Source organism: Cynoglossus semilaevis, chromosome 11 (assembly GCF_000523025.1).
Source record: "Cynoglossus semilaevis isolate Cse_v1.0 chromosome 11, Cse_v1.0, whole genome shotgun sequence".
Classification (NCBI taxonomy): Eukaryota; Metazoa; Chordata; class Actinopteri; order Pleuronectiformes; family Cynoglossidae; genus Cynoglossus; species Cynoglossus semilaevis.
In genome coordinates, this window is record NC_024317.1 from 17,734,309 (window position 1) to 17,751,610 (window position 17,302).

Genomic DNA, 17,302 nt, shown 5'->3' on the forward strand with positions numbered 1-17,302 from the left:
CAGCCAGACAAATACTTGTGAATAGAAATACTCGATTAAATTACTTGGCTGAAATACCTTTTCAAGGCTTCTTTTAGTATAATATTTAGTATTAACATCTGTTAAAGTAGTAAATATTTAAAGTAAAGTACATTAATTTAATGTTATTAATTTAAGCTTTGAAACACAGCATACCAGTCTGAATTAATCCACTGTGCTCAACGTCTCCTGACCAGCAGACGGCAGTAATGCAGCGTTTCTAGCGCGCAGTCCTGACAGCAGATCAGGACTGATTGTGGAGCTGGCTAGCTGGCGGTTACTGGTTACTGCAAAGCTAAGCTAACAGCTAGTTTGTTTTGCCTTGGGGGTTGTTTAGCCCCCTCCACTCAGCTGGACTCCGCCTCACTGTTTTCGCTGCGGATTCACTCACTGACGGACAGAGTTACAGGTCGACCTTCTGTTGTCCAGTCACCAGGATGTCTGTACGTGAGAAGCCGGTCCCCGGCAAATTGCTACTGGACGACACCGTCCCGCTGACGGCGGTAATCGAAGCCAGCCAGAACCTCCAGTCCCACACGGTGAGTGTTTTCACTGGACCATAGTTTATCTGACAACAGCAGTAGCAGCTAGGACATATGCTTTTGTGCAGGTTGACGGACTTTTGTTCAGAACACAGCTTTTATCCTTCTTTTCTTCGGGGGGGCGGGGGGGGGGGGGGGTTTTAAAATTTTTACCGGGGTACATAGTTTAAATATGGGGGGGAGGGGCGTTTAAAGCATTGTCGCTGCGTCACAAGTTCAATTATCGGACACTGTGAGGGATCTGTTTTTTACATTTCCCTCAGTAATTGCCTTACACACTGGCGGTATTTGACATCCGGAGTGAAAATGGGATAGAATACCTGCCGTTAATGTCAACAGTTTCAGATATGATTCCCCTGTCTGGGTGATGAGTTTTGCTCTATGTCTACACTAATGGGACTGACAGGCAGCTGTCCCGGGCTCTATGGTGTTGTAAAGTGATTAAGCAATTTCCCGAAAACTGCCACAGTCAACAAACTGCTGATAAAAAGTGAGTGAGTGACGGTCAACAAACAGTGTCGTAAACCACAGCATCCGCCTTGAGTCACAGAGTGGGGACTTCACTAGGAGCAGTTAAAATGACCCTTAATTTATACACATCGTGTTTAATTTTGCTTGTGGGCATTTAAAATTGTGATTTAACAGTCGTATCATGTCAGCTATACTAAATACATTTATATTACATTATATATTACATTTTATATTATATTATTATCATTTATATTACATATATTACATTTATATTAAATACATTCAGCGTTGTGGCATGCTGTGATTTTATCGGATACAGTGCAGCATTCTGAAATGTATAGGGGCCGAATGGAAGATGCTTAAGTAAATATAAGACTTTAACACTGACAGAAAGTCTCTGCTTATCTTTACGTTAAAGCAACGTCGTAATATATTGAATCGAATTGAATTTGGCATGGGAGCGTGTTGAATTATTTACTCGAACAAGTATGCTCTGTTTATTATACAATATGTTATAAACCGTGACTGCGTGTGTAGAATGGAAAAACTATATTAGTGCCGCATCCAAATTCATTGTAGAAACAAAAGGAGACCGCTGCTGTGTCCGATAATGAATACATGGCATGAGGGTTTGTTGTTGACATTCCGACTGGAATCAGCTGAGCTAGTAATTTAGCTTCACGGTTAGCTTTGCACATCAAATTTAACTCATCGCTTGCACAGTTAGGGGCATTACTGCTTGTTACAAACATTGTCAGTGCTTTGATTTATCTTTGATGTATAGGTTATTTTTAACATGTTGGATTCGCTATATTCGCGATTTGCTATGAGATTGTTGTTAAAACCACTGTAACATATGTACTTGCAAGTTATTTTAGCCACAAACAGACATTTATAAGAATTCTCAATTCTTCCCAATTTTACCAATTATAAACATCAAATTAGACTCTTATTTATACATATATTTCCCAAACATCACATCCTTTTAGTTGACTGTGATATACGTTAGCAAACATGAGGTCATGCAGTTCTATGGTATTTTAATTGAATCTAAAGCGTGTCATGTGCAAATAAACGTGAAAGAAAATTGAATTACATAGTACATTATGAGAAAATGAATTAGTTACGTTTGGCTGATCAACAATGTTGATAGATGACATTAGAACAGATACAAGATTTCTTTTCAGTTTTTCCAAAAATAAATTAAAACTTCTACGTATAAGTCTAAGAACGGTTCTGGTTCCAGGAAGTGTTGTCAGGAGGAAGGGACAGGAGTTTGTGAGGCTGCTTAACTCACAAGGAGAAAGGCAGCTTTGTAGAGAAAAGGGAGTGTACAGTATGTGCACAAATGAACTGCACAAACGAGGACGGAAGGGATTGGACTGCAGAAAAAGTCCGTGTTCACGCAGTGATTCATTCTTTTCAAGAATTGAGTCACAAGGATCACTTATTTGGAAATAAAAGTGAAAGTTATGCACTTGAAATGAAAATCCTCTTCAATAAGGCTTACACACACACAGATACACACATAAATGGATATACATACATATTATAAAATCCGAATTGGTAATATACAAATGTATGTGTATATATATATATATATATACTTATATTGTATAAACACATATACATTATATAACAATAAATAAAAAACAATACGTTTAGCATGTTTAGTGCTAAACCAAATTCATTTTCTTAAGTAATATGTGTGTCAGTTTAATTAGTAAACCTAAATTCATTTTGATACTCTCATTCTCTCATTCCTACATATTGATGGACTTTCAGGAGTACATCATCCGGGTTCAGAGAGGTGTTTCTACAGACAACAGCTGGCAGGTAATTTACCATTCACATTCTGTTTCTGCATTAACTTAGTCCTCCTCCGCCAAAAGAGGACTTTGTCTCTGGTTATAACTCTACCATTAATCATTCTACTCTGCTCCTGTTAGAGTTACAACAGCAGGAGGTCACTCGATGTTCATGTACATGTAGGTTGGAGGTTAAAAGCTGTCAAGAAACACTTTATGGGTGATTTAATGTGGCTAAGAACTAGATAGAACGATAGAATGATAGATAACTATACATAAAGAGTTGCATTATTACAAATAGATATAAAAACAGAACTTTTGTACCCAACTTGGTCTAAATTACAGTGTAATTGAATAATTCTACAAAGACTAGTGAGCTGATAACCAAGCTAGTTTTTTGTTGTAGTTTCTCATCAATCTTTCAATGTAAAAGTTATCAACTTGTCCATCTTTGATTACATTATGTCTCTAATTATTTCAGTGGGAGCAGTTGCTCATCAGTGAATTTGGGGAGGGTTCAGTACCTTACTTGTCCTCTTATAGAGACAAATAAGCATTTACACTCACTTTCATATCTACAGTAATTACCACATACCGACAAACAAGAAGACAAGTGATAAATTACCGAACCTTAATCCGGTTATGTTCGTGTTGTAGGTGATTCGTCGCTACAGTGACTTTGACGCTCTCAACAGCAGCCTCATGGTGAGTTTAACCTGTATTTGCACTGCACATCAGGAGAGATGATAAAGCGTTAGAAAACTCTACTTGATACTCAATTCTATCCTGCGGATCGCTGTTGTTTTGTCATGGCACGTTAGAAAACCCACACAGTGTGGCGCCAAACAAAAATGTCCAGAAAAGCAAGCGATGAAATATGATGAATCTGAAGTTTCACTTTACTCATAATTTACTTACTGTGTGAAACCTCAGCCTGATGGGTTGAACACAATGCTGATATATGGAATTTAGGTGGGAACCAGCTCTAATGCTGTGACCAACTATCCACAGGCTTTTCTTTATTTTACAGGATCCCAATATAATGTTAGTTAAAAACCTCTAATCAACTCAGGTCACCGTAGATTAAAATTGTGAAATTCTGGTTCAGATTGATATTCAATAAATCAGTTATCAGTGGGTGTTTAGCTGATCTAAATTGTGGTCTGTAGGTCACGTCTCTCTGGATAGAACTTGTCATCCATTATGACCTTATCATTTCTAGAAGCAGGAAGTGTTCAGGTTTTTCTGCTGAGGTTTTGTCTTCACGTTTCCTGCCCAGGTCTTGCATTGACCTCCACTTTCAGCTTCTTATCACAGCGTGCCCTTTAGTCTGTTTGCCATTCTTGTATAGTTATGTTGAAAAAGAGGCAAAATGAGAAGGGAGACAGCGCAGGAAAACAACACAAAGTCACATGTTTTTGTTTTTTTTTTTTAATCTAGTTGGTTGAGATTAAACATCAAATTTGTAAAAAAATTAAATGTTCCACTTCTTCTGTCTAGGTTTGTGGCATCAGTCTGCCTCTTCCTCCTAAAAAACTCATTGGAAACATGGATCGAGAATTTATAGCAGAGAGACAGAGAGGACTGCAGGCCTATTTGGATTCCATTACCCAGCATCCTTTGCTATCTAGCTGCCTATTCATTAAAAAGTTTCTGGATCCCAACAACTACTGTGCCAACTACACAGGTTTCTCACCTCACTACTACTACAAATAAAAAATAACATGACATGTACTTACAGTACTTCTAACACTTCTACATTACTTCTCAACTATCTAACTGATTGCTTTTCTGCTTTTCTAGAAATAGCACTTCAGCAAGTTTCCATGTTTTTCCGGTCAGACCTAAAGTGGGAAGTCCTGGAGCCTCTCAAAGACATGGGTAAGTCTTAAAGATACTTTATAAGAGAGACAAACCGTACAATACTACCTCCAGTGGTATTGATACAAACTCAGTCTTACAAAACTCTGGTAAGTTTGGTACACTTCCTCTGTGTATAAAAAAAGTAAAATCCTAAGTTAGGTAATTCAGTTTGGACAGAGAACAAATGAAAATATATATGATATTATTGACAAGTAGCTGGAGTGGTTAGCTCAATTATGGAAACAATATAATCACAATTATTTCAAATAAATACTGACTATGGAAACATTTGAACATTCTTCATTCATAATGAAGAGCAAATGTCATATTCAATTCATAATTCATTTTCATCCGAAATAATTAATAATAATTAATAATTAAATAATTAAACAATTAATAATAAAGTAAACAAGTAAATAAAATCAACAACTTTTGAAACCTCTGGAAAACAAATACGCTAGGAAATGAAAACACAAAATGTATAAATGAAAAATGTATGCAATACAACCCAAATGTATCAATAAAATATAAATGTGACTCCATGTATTTTACTACAATACTAAGTAAAAAAAAGCAAATGCACTGCAACAACACAATAAAAGACTTTATCCATGTATTCACATTTTTAAAAATAAATTAAATAATCCAGTGGTTCAGTGGTTTCAATCTCTGTTTTAGTGTGACCTCAGACTGGAACAATGTTTATAATCCATCTGAGGGATTTATAATCTGACAGTTAAAGGACAGGTAAACACACAGATAAATTATTAATTTCTTTTCTCCTGTTGAAACCTCTACCCTGTTACTGTGGTCACTGTTTATCACTCAGCCGATTGAACGGCCCTTTGTATTTCCTTGGTTTTCTGAGCAGATAAAAGACCTCTTTGATCATCATTAACAGACACTCACATTTATTTCAGGCTGGAGGATCAGAAAGAAGTACTTTTTAATCAAAAACAAAGAGCAGCCAAAAGAGAGGTATCTACTCAGCTGGGTGAGTACAATTACTGATTCCAAGTCAGTAATAGAACACAGTGATCAGATGTTCTGTTTTATTTGACTATATAAATGTTTGATTTCATCAGTTCTATCCTCCCCCCCCCCATTCATTTACATAAACTACAGCTCTGAGACTTACTAATATGGACTCAGTTGTGAAAGAACTTTTGCCCAATTCACTCTGATGCAATATTTGTCCTTATCAAAAGCCACAAAACAAATTCTTCATGTCTTTTGTCAAACAAGAACCACACTTGATAAGCGTTCTGTTTTGTTGAGATAGATTAAAAAAAAAAACTCCATCTATGTAAGTCATTGCAATCGCCGCTGTTATTCTGCCCCCTCGTGGTTGGCTCTGCTCTTTTCTTCTGTCTTTATTTTAAAATGTCGAGGCTTATTTATTGTTGGTATCATCCTTCTTTATACAGATAACATTGATTAGTAAAATCTATGACATCGCCTCTGCATCTGATATATTACCAATGTGAAATTAAACTGTGAAAGACTTCAATAATGATGACATTCACAGATCTTCGTCTATGTCACAGGTGGACCAGGGTCCTGATAAGTTCCTTTCTGACAAAGACTTGCAGTCAGCACTCAAGCTGCTCACCAGTCTGTCTGTACGTAAACACTGTGTGTGTGCGTGTATGTGTATGTTGTCGTATTTATTTGGTACTGTGTTAGCTTCAATTATTATTAACAGAGAGTTCTTCTTCTTCTTCTTCTTCTTCGTCTTCGTCTTCGTCTTCATCATTGCTGTAGACGCCGTATCTCTGTCCACTGTTGTTTTCCAGCACTGGTGAATCTTCAGCTCTACTCATCCGGCCATTTAGTGAGAAAGGCTCCCTGAGAGACCACATCTGTAAGGTGAACGACTCTTTTGAATTTGACAGTGGTACAGTACGTGTCTAAGGACATACCTGGTTTCTCCCTTTCTGCGTCTAAAAAACATCCTTCTGCCTTTTTTTAATAACCTGCAACTGGGCTGAAAATATCTAATAGATTACATACAATACAGTAATAAGGAGGTAACATGTGTAACTTCCTTTTTTAGCATTCGGGATTTTTTCCTTAAAACAAATTATGAATAAAAAAAAAATGCTGTTTGAGGGTAAAATAAAGTTAAAAAAACAAAAACAAAACTGGCTTTGCTAAACAGCAGCAGTGAAATGTGGGGAGATGAGTACAGGTTAAACTACATGATTTGTTGTTTTTGTAAAAACTTTTGACTTCTGACTCTGCTCAGGTGAAACCCAGAGAGAGTTACCTGAAGAAATACTGCAACCCTAAGAAGAGCCAGGGCCTCGAACTGTCAGAGATAAAACTGTACGGCCGTCAGATCCTAGAGGTACACACACATATACAAACAAGACAGTTATTTATGCCATGCACCTACATGTATGCAGTACTAGTCTAATATTTTACCCTACATATGTATCCCATTCATGTGCAACATCAAACATTTCATTGTGCAATTCATGTGCAATATTTTTCACAAATTGTATATTTTATACTACTATGTTATGGCTTTTTTTAGTTTTTAATGTTTGTCTACCAGAATATTTAAATAGAGAAATGCCATCTACACTGTGCTAACCACATTTCATAGACAAATGAAAGAATCTGAATCTGAATGCACTAACACAACAACAAACATACAAACAAACAAACAGTCATTCACTGTTATTCAAACTTTTTCTGGGTTTGTAATTGTTTGTTTTGCAGGGTCTGAAGCTCCTCCATGATGGTGGTCTATTTTTTGGGCACCTCCACGCATCCAATGTTATGATGGACAATGGCGTGTGTCAACTGCTGGATGTAGAAAATGGCATGCTGGGAGTTCCTTCATTGTTACGACCAAGTTTCACCCAGTTTAGGAAGATCAATGTATGTAAAGTAGTACCACTGTGTGTTTGTGTGTGTGTGTCCCGCTCCTACAGGTGGTTAACATATATGACAGTAAAAATGTGTTTATGTCTCTGCAGACCACAGAAAGCATTGACGTCTTCTGCTTTGGACACTTACTGTTCGAGATGACGTACGGTCAACCACCAGACAGTGTTCCTGTCGATCAGTTCCCCTCTGTCTCCTACACAGCTGTGGGTGTGTATACACACAACACACAAAATCTTTAAATGGACACACACAGACATTAGAATGTCTTAGACTGTCACAATTGTAAAAGAAAAACTGGTCGTAAATGTTTATAAAATGTAAATCACAGACTTAAGTACCGAGAATCGAATTGTGTATTATTGACCTTATATGTGTTTTGGTTAAAGGTTTATCTTAGAATGACATTAAATACTAACCCTAATCACTATAACATAGTGATGATATTTTTGACATGTCCAACAAATAACCTTAAAAATATTAGTACTACAGATTATTCTAACATCTACTGTTTATTTTTATGTGTGTGTGCGCGTGTGTGTGTTTAGTGTCAGTCCTGCAGTCCATTCTGACGACAGAGGCCTGTAAGAGTGGGATGCCGACAGTGTCACAGCTCATGCAGACACCGTGAGTTCAAATATGTGTAGTGGATCAGTCATGTGATGCATGTTAAAATTTACAGGGACAGACAGATATCAATGCATTTTTCATGTCTTGTCACTTTGTTCAAAAAAAGAATAGAATAAATTAAGATTTTCTTTAGTGTTTAATTTACACAACTGTGTGTTTGTGTCTTGTAGTCTGTTCAGTGATGTCCGGCTCCAGCAGTCAGAAAAACAACAGATTAAGGTCAAATTTCTTTTGTATAAACATTATTTTCAATCACTTCCGACTATGATGTTGTTTGTGTTAATTCAATTTAAAATAAACTTCAAACTTCTGGATATTCCAGGTTCCAAGCAGACTCAAGGAGGCCTTAAAGACAGCGAAGGAGAGCCTGGAAAAAAGGCTGCAGGAGGAGCAGAGAGTGGTGCGTACTTTTGAGTTATAACCTTTGGGTTATAACAACAGGGAATGTCATTGACTTGACCTTGACTTGGGTCAATGGGAATTAATGACGATTCTGTTGTAAAAAAAAAACGCAGCTGTGGAAAACCAAGCAACAAAGGTTTCTCACCTTCTTTTTCATGTCATTAACATAAAAACTCAAACTTTCAGTTACTTAAATAAAGTCTGGCTGTAGAAGTTTCAGGTGATTTAAAACTATGTGTGAATGTTTTTAAAATTAAAGCTTTACCAGCACAAAAGGCTGACCAGAGCTAAATCCCACCACGGCTCAGAGGAAGAGAGGAAGAGGAGGAAGATTCTGGCAAGAAAGGTGGGCAATTAACAATCAACAATTAAGTTGTACTACTTTAAAGAAATGGTCTGTTAACCTTGAAATTAGAACAGAAACGTATTTAGTCTAACAGGATTTATACATTGTTTACATGTTACAGTTACATTTATAGAGTGAAATATTAATGCCTTCAAGGAATGTCTTCATTATGACAAAATATGTCTTAATTTTTTTTTTTTTTTGTTTCCAGAAATCCAGACAGTCGGCTTATGAAAATGAAGAAGAAGTGTCGGTCAGAAATAATAACAACTCTGGTGAGTTGTATTCTCCTTAACCTCCACCAAACACAACGTTGCAACAGAGGAATTGATTGATTGTTTCTTTAAACCCAAAATTAAGTCCAATGGTGAAATAAAATTGACAGTCAACAATGTCTGTGGTTCCTTCAGAATAAAAAGGTTTATTTATTTATTTTTTGTTAAAGGTTCAGGAGCAAGTTCCCCCCCAACATGTCCATCATCCCCCACCCCTCCATCCACTACAGGTATGTCTGCGGCTGCCTCTGTCTACCTATTTGATTTTTTCGTCATGGGTTTGTCCATTTTGTTTGTCTTCAGTGTGTCTCTCATGTGTCTGACTGACTGCCTGTCTGTCTGTCATCTCTACTGTTTCTCTGTCAACCTTTGTTTCTGTCTGTCTCTTGTCTTGTCTTGTCTAAGAAACTCAGGCAGGCTGCTGAGCCTGTACAGTAAACACTCACTGAGGTTGTTGTGGTTTTTTTTCCTGTAAGAAATAAACCTGCGTCTATGAACTCTGAGATTTGCATGTGTTTTCATGAACTTGTTGTCTCTTGACTTGTCTGTCTGTCCTTAATTCCATTGTCACCTGGTTTCCAGGTAGATACAGTCTCTGTTGTAGCAGCGTTTCTCTGCTGTAAAAAGGAAATAGAATACAGGGTGGGAAACAAACAACGTTTTCACTCAAAATTATGCTGACGATATTTAATCTTTCTCCCTAAAAGAATTCCACATGCAGGATGAAATGTTTCCTACCCTGGTATTATTGTCCCCTCTCCTTCTGTCCTTATACTCTCCTCTCTCCTAGTGATACTGTGTAAATGCTAATTGGTGCATTGAGCAGATAACTGTCATCTGTTTCTCTTTCTCTCTCTCTCTCTCTCTCTCTCTCTCTGCCTCTCACTCTTTTCTTTCTGTGCTGTTTCCACCATAGAGCATGCTCCATTTTGACCATATTGCAGGGTAAAGTAAAATTATTTACAATGTCGCTTGTGACACTTGGCTGTTTTTAAAGCTGTCGTATACCCAGGTTCCGAGCGTGCCCAGGTCACTGATAGATAATGACACACAGTTGGACCAGGGTGTATGCACAACTTTATCAAAACATCACAATCTGCAATGACTTCCAGAAACGAGATATTCTGAGTTTTTCCGGATTCCAAGCCTTTTTGTTCTCATTGAAGATTGTGATCTGTCACTCTTGTCTGGTCAGTCGGGGAGCATGTCATCATCTGTATTTGTCTTTCCTTGTTTTGGTTGGTATGTGTGCTACTGCATATCGGGGCGGTTTGTTACAGCGGAGTGTTAACTGTAATAGTTAACTGTCACACTTTCAATCTGACAACCATTTACCTTTGCTGTGAAACGTTTATTTAGTGCCAAATCCTACAAGGTGGATAACCATTGGATACCTATCTGATAAAAGACTACATAAGAAAGTGGTCTTCATCTTTCTTAACAGTGTGTAATTTGGGTTCTCTTTGGGTTCTGCAGTTTTTTTCTCATAGTCAAAAAACATGCAGAAGGTTAACAGTTCAAATTGACAGTAGCTGTGAATGTGAGTCTGAGTCGTTGTTGTTCACCCCATCCAGGGTGAAACCCCACTCACCCTATGACTGCTGCAATTTGTTTCACCCCCGTTCTCCCCAGCCCCATAAGACCCTGAAATGGATTCAGGAGTAAAAGATAAACACATAAACTAGTAATTGCACAGAGCTACCACTTTAGTGTAGCTGTACACCTCTAATAATGCTGTGACACAACTTACTTTGTTCCTTATTCAGGTACATGTTTATGGTTGATCCAGAAAATTTGGCTTAGGTTAGTTCTCTTCTCTGAGTTTTAGTGGTAGCCCTGCATCTTTGACATTGCATTACTGCCACCTTGTGGGTGTATATTTTCAAGGGTTAACATTTCAAACTAAGATTCAAACCAACTATTAGCAAGAGAAGATGAGTTAATACGAACTATAAGGTTCCTGCACCCTCCACCCTCAAGTTTTAAAAATCTAACTTCATACCATTTTTATTTCACTGACCCTTTGTTTAAACTCTGGTTTAAACCTGCTATACTTAGGTCTCCTCTCTCCAGCTCCTGCTTTGGTAAAGCTGCATGTTTATTGCTACATGTTTCAGATCCCCAGCATACTTCTTTCTGTTGGTAAACTCTGCCTTTATTTAGGATTTTGGGGTAAACATTGTTGAAAAGAGAGGCTCCAGGTTCACTATCAACTCACCATCAGTCTGTCGTTTCTCAACGCGAGTCTGGTTCTAACCCAGACACAGAGGTTGTTATCATCAACTTTTGGCCCGCAGGTCAAATCTGGCCGCCCAAACTGTCCAATCTGGCCGGTGACTGAATTCCAAAATAAACATGAAATAATAATGTTTGACAAAAATGTAATATTTATTTCAGTTTATTCCAATGTCTGTTCATAAACATCCTGGCCCTCTGACAAATAAAGTTGGTGATCCCTGTAGCTGATGGTGGGTTTACTTCAGCCTGGAAACTGATCAGCAGGAGCTGCTTTCACAAAGATGAACTCTCTAAATGTTCTTGTTGAGCTACTTTAAAAAAATACATTTTTATTCACTTTTACGAGTTAACATTGCATTTAAAAAAGTGGCAGAATTACTGAAATCAGGCAGGTATCTGTTCCTAGGAATACATGCACGTGGTGTTAAATGATCCAGAAATACTAGTCTTTGTCAATTATCCTTTATAATATTATATAGTTGTAGAATAATAGTTTAATAAATGTTTATTTTAGTCAGACTCGAGTAGGGACACAAAGAAAAATGATGAGCTTCCTGATGATTTGAAATAGAGAGCGGTGTCATGTGACCACTCTTTGAATGAAATGGAAAACGACAGACATGAATCTGTCCAACAACTCTTTGTGAAACCAACATCTGTAGGAAGTCAGACCTACCAGTTGTACTCTCATTCATTCTTGTCTCTGACCTTTCTTTTCTAATCCAGGAGCCCAGACTGCTCCTCCCCCACCCCCTCCTCTGCCACCTCCTGTTCCCCCCACGCTGAATTCATCGTCCTGTCCACAACCTCCTGTTCTGTCTTCCTCCAATGGAGCGGGGGGAGGCCGTGCTGCATTGTTGAGCTCCATCCAGTCCTTCAGTAAAGGCAAACTGAGGAAGGCTGAGACTGCGGACCGCAGCAGGCCCGCAACCTGACCTCCACCCACTGTCTGTCTCTCCGTCAGCTGGAAACATCATTACAGTGACATGACGACACTGTGGTTCCGCATTGTGGTCTGGTTCATGTCCTTGATTCCTGACATGTGAAAAAAAAAGTTTTATTATTATTTCTGGTTTTAGCTGATTTTAATTGTTTAAAACCTATTGCCTGGGTGAGAAGGAGCAAAGACCAGGCTTCAGTCTGCTTTTTCAAAAACTTGACAATCACAACTAAAGGTCTTTGTCTGTGTCTGAAGACGTCCAACGTGGTAAAACTTTCCTGGTGGGAATTTCCAGCTAATCTGCTGCTCCAGCATGTATTCAGCAGTAAACGACTTGGAGTCTTTCAGGACGTCTGGAAACATGGTTGACTCTGACTCAGTCCTAATCTCGTTCGATCCAGCTTCCCTTCTTCGAAGCCTTTGAAAGGTAGCATTGTCTCTGCAGCTCTGGCACTGCAGGACTTCAAATGAAGACATTCATCAGAGAAGATGTGAGATGCTTTGGGAAAAACATAATCTTCTATCCATTTCTGACTGTAATAATTTCCAGTAACCTTAAATCAGTTTTTTGCATGACTCAAAAGAAAGTGAACTTGTTAAAAGCAACACAGACCAGTACAAAAGTAGATTTGTTTCCAAAACAAGTCAGAAAATATTGTTGTTAAAAAAAGAAACACAAAAACAACCTTATTTGTTTGAAACTACACAAATACTCCTGGTAGGAATGAGAGGGAAATGAAGATTGATTTTAAAACCTACACTTTATCAGGCACAATTTTTTTAAATAATTAAAATCAATAATTATGGAGAATTATGATTTTTCTGTTGTCCAGTCCTTTTTTTCAACAAATCAAACCAAATTCGTCACATTAAACATAGAGAAATGAAGATTTAAGGAGAACTTGAATTTGACGAGGAGTAAGCCATTGGTTTTTTAGTTAGAAATTTGAAAAATTCATGATTCAGATTTATGATTTTAATTTTCTGCTGTCCTTCAGATTTGTGTTTTCTCACAAAGATCAAGATGAATCCAATGGGGAAAAATAGTGACTCCTAGTGACATCAAACTGGCACTTTAGTTGTAAATCTTTTCAAGGCAATGAAGAACCCCAGGTGACTGCAAAAGAACCATCTCTGATTTTACTTTAACTCTGAATCTAATCTGAATCCACCAGCTCATGTGGTCTAATCTGAATGTAGTAAAGAGTCGCCTTACTTTAAAATGTCATGATTATTGGATAATGATAGGCTAACGTCTGATCCTCCACATTGTTTAAAGAGAGTTTTTATAAAATAATAACTAATAAATTTCATTTTAAAAGTGATATGTTCCTATGTTACTTTGTGACAGTTACCTTTGTCAAACTATATTTTATCACTTTAAGCTTTTGAATTTTTTGACTTGGTCCTTCTAACTCATTATAAATTAATTAATAAACTATAGCACCGTGGCCTGCAATTATGGAGACAATCATCTCTATAATTATTTGTTACCTTTGGTACACGCCTCCTCCCAGCTCCCCACCCCAATATTTGGCAAAGAGCCTTATTGTGGCATTTGATAGTTCTTTTCAGAAGCATCTTGTGTACAATCCTGAAGTGTGCATGAATTTGTCTTTATTTTTACCCTGTTGTGGTTTTACACAGTTTGTCATCAGCTGAAATTAATTTAATGTGCCATTTGATTCACTTTGCCTGATTTTTCTTTTTTGTTCATCTATAGTTTTAAAATCAATATGATTTTTCACACACATCAACCTATTGTTTATATTAAATTGACTTGCAAATCTTGGGTCACATTTTACCAGAAAATTATAAAGTAATACAACTCACAGTTTTTTGTCAGTGATAACGATTTAATATTGATTTACAAACTGACTTTGTTACAGTATATGTGTTTTTGTGGATGTGTGTCTGGTTAACTTCTATATGTCTTCATGAGTGCAGCTGAAAATGTTTGTGTGCCTAGTACTTATAAAGACAAAGTTGTAGCAGATAATAGTATTGTATTGTGTCATAGCAGCCACAATAGGTACTCGACATCTTAATCTTGACACTACATAATCAACTTCAACATCACGATAACAAATTTGAGTTTGTTTTGTTCAAGTGTAGCCACTTAATACTCCTATTATCCTCGGTGCAATCCAGTTCAATGCAGTAGTGTTGACATCTTGAATGGTCATTGTGTCTTTTCCCCCAGCACTTCAAATGTGAGAGACAAGCCCAGAGTTGTGTTTTGTGTTCACCAAATAAATTTGTAAAATAAAGTCAGTCAATTCAAAGCACTATGTGTTGAAGTATAATTCAGTGTTCATGTTTTGCTATAAACCTGCCTTCATTATCAACAACACCAGTGAGTATGCTGCCATTTAAAAAAATCATTTTGATTACTGTAAAAAACATGTTACTCTTTTCCTTGTAACATTACTTATTACTTAATGTGTTTACATTGTTATATACTGTACATGCATGTATATAACAGACATTATTTTTAATATGTATAATGGAAATATTTTGAGCAAAATGTATTTGTTTTTAGTTCATTTGTTACAGTGGCAAGAATAAGGCCAAATAAAAACGCTTGGCAGAAAGTCCTTTCATATTGGAATACGTTTGGTATTTTTATTTTAAAAATAATTTCTAAGAATACGGTTAATTATATGTAATTATAAAAGAAAGGTACTGTTTATTTAATATCTAAAATCACCAAACATTGTTGTCTATTTTCTTATGAGAACATTATGCGCCGACTTCTCCGGATTGTCCTTGAGTTTTTCTGTATTTTTACATGCCTCCATCGCAGCACACCTATTTGATTAGCTGTATGTTATGACGTAGCTGAAGCTCCTAAACCGCTGTGTTGATTGGGCGAAACAATGACGTCACAAAACCCCACCTTCTATCCAGCAGAGGACAGGGTGAAGATGGCGGCGTCCCTAAGGTGCTTTCTCCGCTCAGGAAAGGTAGGTTTTTGACCGTTATTATTAAACTTTGTGTGTTTCTCTTTACTTCTTTCTGTGAGATGTTATACCGTGATGTGTGTTGTCTCTCCACAGAATGCCGTGTCAGCTCTGCGTAGGCAGGCATTCCACGGCAGCGCTCCGGCCGCGGTGCAGGTCAGTTAGCAACTTACAGGCTAATGCTAGCTGTGACTAATACTCAAGACGTATAATAGTGTTCTTTTTGTTTTACAGTTCTTAATCTTTTTAATGAACAGCTATTCGTTTTTCACGTAAAAACATCACGTAAATCTCGTGTTTTATATAAAATCAGTCAACTATACAATGACTTGTGGTTTTATAGGTGTCGATGCCCTTCTTTTGGTTGACAGCTGTCAAATGCATCTATGTATTTCTGATGTGTCAGTGTAGAGAACTCCCTGGGTTGTTTTTTTTATTATTGATTTTATTTTACAATTTATAATTTGCCTTTTAACTGAATGACTGTTTGCTAACTGCCATAGCCGCGCTTCCTCTCCAGCAGAGGCTGCTGTGGACACGTTCATAATGCTACTACGTTCTGTTGTTGTCGTCGTAGACTACATTTATATTTATGTTTTACATGAATTTTATCCTGTTACTTTTATAGAACTATTTTTACTCGAGCGAGTAAAAATCGTCTATATTATTTTAGAACTTGAATTAATTTAGCTAAAATGTTTTTATATTTTTTACCTGAACGAAAAAAACATAGTGGACTGACCTCATGACCAGTATTGTTTTGTATTTAGGAAAGTAGTGATCATTTCTCTTTTTAGGTGACAGTTCGTGATGCCCTCAACCAGGCGATGGATGAGGAGCTGGAGAGAGACGAGCGGGTCTTTCTTTTGGGTGAAGAGGTGGCTCAGTATGACGGTGCCTATAAGGTAAAAAAAACAAACAGATGTTTTTTAGTTCTGTACATGGCTCTATCAAACTGTCTAGGCTCCATCATGGTTTTTTAAATCTACATTTTGTGTGTGTCTGTGTATATGTTTGTGTGCCTGTGTGTGTATAGGTGAGCAGAGGTCTGTGGAAGAAGTATGGTGACAAACGCATCATTGACACTCCAATCTCAGAGGTAAAATAAAACCCTTAGCTGCACATGTTTATATTTTGTTCAAAACATCACACACAGTGTATTACACAGTTTTTCAGCCTTATTTACAGTCTCCATTCGTGTCCCTTGTGCAGATGGGTTTTGCTGGTATTGCAGTGGGATCTGCCATGGTGAGAATTCATTTCTTCTTCTTTGCCATTAACTTTGCACATCTGAAAATGGGGAATTTATCAAATTTTTATATTTTTTGATCTGGTTTTCTACTGGTTCCGTTCAGTTTCGTTTTTCTGCTAATCCAGTGTCAATTGATTTGAGGGAGAAAAATGCAGCCAAGCTGACAACAAAACATCATAATGTAGAGGCTCATGGCAGTTAGCTCTTTGATGCTCTTGATTTGATATTCCATACTTGAACAGAAGTTTTTTGGAAAATATTGGTCAATGTAAATATGTAAGTATAACAATAATCCTTGTAATGTTTATTTTCTCTTTAATAGACAAAATCTGACTAAACCAAAAAGACCAGTGACATTAAACTCTCAATTGAAGCTTATTTGGCAGAATTTCTTTTCTTTCACACCAACTGATAATAATATCTTGATTCCATAGGCTGGCCTGAGACCCATCTGTGAGTTCATGACCTTTAATTTTTCAATGCAAGCCATCGATCAGGTGATCAATTCTGCAGCAAAGACATACTACATGTCTGCCGGACTACAGGCCGTGCCCATCGTCTTCAGAGGACCTAACGGATCCTCAGCTGGTGTCGCAGCTCAACACTCCCAGTGTTTTGCAGCATGGTGGGTTCACTTACACCAGTAATTCAGGCATAAT

The 17,302-nt window shown here is 37.3% G+C and overlaps 2 protein-coding genes across 7 annotated transcripts in view; both read left to right on the plus strand.

Moving 5' to 3' along the window:
- The first annotated feature begins 256 nt into the window (after window positions 1-256).
- On the plus strand, window positions 257-15,031 carry pxk (PX domain containing serine/threonine kinase). Of its 3 annotated transcripts, none has more exons than XM_008321064.3 (18): window positions 257-557; window positions 2,817-2,867; window positions 3,497-3,544; window positions 4,340-4,526; window positions 4,643-4,720; window positions 5,623-5,696; window positions 6,250-6,324; window positions 6,467-6,571; window positions 6,951-7,052; window positions 7,430-7,591; window positions 7,690-7,807; window positions 8,146-8,224; window positions 8,398-8,446; window positions 8,550-8,627; window positions 8,889-8,975; window positions 9,187-9,250; window positions 9,421-9,480; window positions 12,215-14,713. In XM_008321064.3, exons 1-18 carry the CDS (start codon window positions 456-458, stop codon window positions 12,421-12,423), a joined length of 1,728 nt encoding a protein of 575 aa, XP_008319286.1. In that variant the 5' UTR covers window positions 257-455; the 3' UTR covers window positions 12,424-14,713. The 3 variants fall into 3 exon arrangements, with proteins under 3 accessions (XP_008319286.1, XP_024916122.1, XP_016892392.1); XM_025060354.1 differs by having other exon boundaries at window positions 456-557; window positions 10,167-15,031; XM_017036903.2 differs by lacking the exon at window positions 12,215-14,713 and adding an exon at window positions 9,656-10,155 and having other exon boundaries at window positions 456-557.
- A 206-nt stretch (window positions 15,032-15,237) lies between these two features.
- pdhb (pyruvate dehydrogenase E1 subunit beta) overlaps window positions 15,238-17,302 on the plus strand; it is a 7,887-nt gene continuing 5,822 nt past the window's right edge. For all 4 annotated transcript variants that reach the window (XM_008321069.3, XM_025060356.1, XM_008321068.3 and 1 more), the window contains exons 1-6: window positions 15,238-15,394; window positions 15,488-15,547; window positions 16,189-16,296; window positions 16,428-16,490; window positions 16,604-16,639; window positions 17,078-17,268. In XM_008321069.3, coding sequence (XP_008319291.2) covers window positions 15,308-15,394; window positions 15,488-15,547; window positions 16,189-16,296; window positions 16,428-16,490; window positions 16,604-16,639; window positions 17,078-17,268 — 545 coding nt within the window. In that variant the 5' untranslated portion in view covers window positions 15,238-15,307. The remainder of the gene's footprint in view (window positions 15,395-15,487; window positions 15,548-16,188; window positions 16,297-16,427; window positions 16,491-16,603; window positions 16,640-17,077; window positions 17,269-17,302) is intronic.

Excerpts from the sequence above, each read along its gene's own strand:
- pxk (XM_008321064.3), top strand. The coding sequence starts at position 456 with ATGTCTGTACGTGAGAAGCCGGTCCCCGGCAAATTGCTACTGGACGAC. Across the intron at positions 2,868-3,496 it reads CTACAGACAACAGCTGGCAG|GTGATTCGTCGCTACAGTGA; the intron begins GTAATTTACCAT and ends TTCGTGTTGTAG. Across the intron at positions 6,325-6,466 it reads AGCTGCTCACCAGTCTGTCT|ACGCCGTATCTCTGTCCACT; the intron begins GTACGTAAACAC and ends TCATTGCTGTAG.